Source organism: Cyprinodon variegatus, unplaced genomic scaffold (assembly GCF_000732505.1).
Source record: "Cyprinodon variegatus isolate N-32 unplaced genomic scaffold, C_variegatus-1.0 Scaffold481, whole genome shotgun sequence".
Classification (NCBI taxonomy): domain Eukaryota; kingdom Metazoa; phylum Chordata; class Actinopteri; order Cyprinodontiformes; family Cyprinodontidae; genus Cyprinodon; species Cyprinodon variegatus.
In genome coordinates this window covers 13,816-16,783 of record NW_015150934.1, presented here as the reverse complement: position 1 = coordinate 16,783, position 2,968 = coordinate 13,816, and the positions used below count along the sequence as shown (strand labels likewise).

General features: G+C 45.0%; 1 protein-coding gene across 1 annotated transcript in view; it reads right to left on the bottom strand.

Annotated features, from left to right (window-relative positions):
- LOC107094399 (ectonucleotide pyrophosphatase/phosphodiesterase family member 7-like) overlaps positions 1-2,130 on the bottom strand; it is a 4,470-nt gene extending 2,340 nt beyond the window's left edge. Inside the window, exons 1-2 of the mRNA XM_015389971.1 lie at positions 1,972-2,130; positions 1,242-1,865 (exon numbers count right to left, since the gene is read on the bottom strand). Coding sequence (XP_015245457.1) covers positions 1,242-1,865; positions 1,972-2,130 — 783 coding nt within the window. The remainder of the gene's footprint in view (positions 1-1,241; positions 1,866-1,971) is intronic.
- Between the last annotated feature and the right edge of the window lie 838 nt (positions 2,131-2,968).

Genomic DNA, 2,968 nt, shown 5'->3' with positions numbered 1-2,968 from the left:
TTGGGAACGGATTAAACGGTTTTGAGAATGATTAAATGGTTTTGGTTTTGGGAACGGATTAAACGGTTTTGAGAATGATTAAATGGTTTTGGTTTCCAGGTTCCTGGTGTGTATCTGCATGCGTCAGATAATGAACTCCAGCCTACATTACCGTGTTAACATGCTTTTCAATCCTTCCTGCTCATTCTTTTCAAACTGAACTTTGCTTTAAACTGTTGTGTGGTTGGAAAAATATAAATTGTAATGTTAAAAATCTAGAAAAAAAAAACTTGACAGTTTTTTGTAATTCAGTATTTTTTAAGTTTCCAGGTTCCTGGTGTGTATCTGCATGCGTCAGATAATGAACTCCAGCCTACATTACCGTGTTAACATGCTTTTCAATCCTTCCTGCTCATTCTTTTCAAACTAAACTTTGCTTTAAACTGTTGTGTGCTTGGAAAAATATAAATTGTAATGTTAAAAATCGGAAAAAAAACTTGACAGGTTAAAAACTTACACTATTACAACTCACCAATTTAACATGTTTAGCTCTATAACATTTGAATGCATCACTACAATGTCTGAGAGAAAAATTTTTTTAATGTATAACCACTGCACAGAAGGCTGCCATATGATAGAAATATTTACACTGTGTGCATACAGTTATTATTATTATTTTCCTAATCCCTGACTGATCATTTTTAATCTAGCGTGTATTATAGTATAGATTAAATTCATCATCCAGCTGCTGCTCTGCAGAATTCTCTCCTGAAGAGCTGAATCACGCCATCTAGCGGAAAATCACACAGCCTTTTCAAATCATGCGAGAATGTGTACAAAACAACAAAAATGGCGCCGGTAACGCTTGTGGCTCGTTTTCGGCGAATGTCTGTGATTTTTTAAAGTAATTTCGGTTGCAAATGCAATGAAATTTGTGCTCTCCCAACAATAAAAACGACTTGCCCCGGGCGATGGGGCGATGGTTAACATTGAGCCCTGCACACATGCTCAGGGAGAACATGCAAACCCCATGCAGAAAGACCCTGGGCCACTGCTGCCTTTTTGCTGCAAGGCCCCAATGCTACCCACCGCCCCACTGAGCAGCCCTATCATATCTTTTGTAGGATCCAGAATTTAAAAGTTGTTCTAAACCTTTTCTGTTTCTGCTCCATCGAAACTTCTGGGCTAAGAAACGTATCTGGAACGGCCGCTGAATGTTAGGAGCTCCGTTCCTCCAGGAAACAAACTTTCTTCAGACTCACCGAGTTCAAGTTGAATCCCAGATCTGCTACGACCACGATGGGAGGCAGACGCTCACTTCTTCCCAGATGGAAGCTCTCTGGGATCTCGTGCTTCTTGTAGACCGTCAGATTTGGCGCGTTGGACAGAGCATCAAACACCTCCTGCTCCTTCCCCGGCTGCGGCGTCAGGACGCCGAACCCACCGTAATCGAGGATCTCGAAGCTGACGAGCTCTAATAGATTCAGGTACTTGTTGAGGATGATCTCGTCCACCAGAGGGCGCTTCTTCACGGTGGTCATGCCGTGGTCTGAGGTGATGACCACGTCCAGGCTGTCCTCCAGGTTGTGGCGTTTAATGGCGTCCCTCAGGTAGCCGATGGTGCGGTCGATCTGCTGGATGATGTTCTTCCTGTCTTCGGTTTCCGGCCCCTTGGCGTGGCCCACGTTGTCCGGCTCGCCGTAGTACAGGGTCACCAGATCAAAGTCCTCCTTAGAGAACCAGTTCATCACCGTGTCGATGTTCTGACACCACTCTGTGTAGTTGGCGTCAGGGTGGCCGGCTTCTTCAAGCCGAACCCTGTTCACCTTCTGACCCCTGTAGGTGGCGGCGCCTCCGGGAAAGAAAAACGAAGCAGTTTTCAAACCCTGAAAGAAGAAAAGATCAGATGAGCTTCAATCTTCTCCTTAGTTATGGTCACCTGGACCTTCAGGGCCTCTGCAGGTCTCTATGGTCCCTGTTCTGATGACTCGCCTGGTCCTGAGCTGTGATCCATAAGGGCAGAACGCCGTTGTCCCACCACTCGGATCTGTTCAGGGTCTGCTTGTAGGGAACCTTCAGGTTTGTTGTGGTGTTGAACATCAAATTGTGGACAACTTCGTGGTCTTCTACCCATCTGCCTAAAACAGACATTTAACACCGTGGTTCAGCCATTATACAGCGCACCCTGGTGGTCAGAGTAAAACTGAAATGTTTATGCAGTCATATAAAGTTTAAAGCTATAGAGGACAATCTTTGTCCTACTAATTGTCAATCATTCTGGTGATATGTTTGAGGTCGTCCTACGTGCTCGTCCCGTTAGCTATCTTTTTCTGCTCATGCGCACTTTCAGGCGTATTTCTGTGGTGAGCTACGGTTTCAGACAGTCATTGAAGCTCACTTTTCTCACCGCGGTTCTTTGAAAATGGCCGAGGGTCGTAAGAGAAAAAGTGTCTACGAAGTGTACGAGAAGAAAAAAAAGGCACCCGAAGAGGCAGATATATCCCAGAATGCTTTGCACAGAGAGCTCTCCTCACAAAGCATTATGGGATTCACTGTCACCATAGGCTGTTGCTACACCACAGCAGTGACTAATAACAAAGATGGAGCAGGCAGCACGTAGTGGAGGAGGAGTTACGTAACCAATGGAACAAAAAGCAGTGATCATCTGTCCGAACTGTCAGTTAACTGAGTTCACTATAAAGTTCACTATAAAGTCCCCGCTCTATATAGTGATGGAGGGATTTAGGGGTTAGAGCGGACGTTCAGACACAGCAAAGGTCTGGTTATCCTCCAGCAGCAGTGTGTCACAGTCGCAGGTATTTTTGATTTATGCCAAATTTTAAAACTTGGTCTGTGCTATTCTATTCAACACCACAACGCAGGTAACCTGACTCCGCCGGATGGATTTGCTGGATTTGCTCCGCATATCCATCTGGAAACCTTCCGTTGAAGTAATTTTGGGAAGGGGCGAAAATACTGGTTAGCTGAT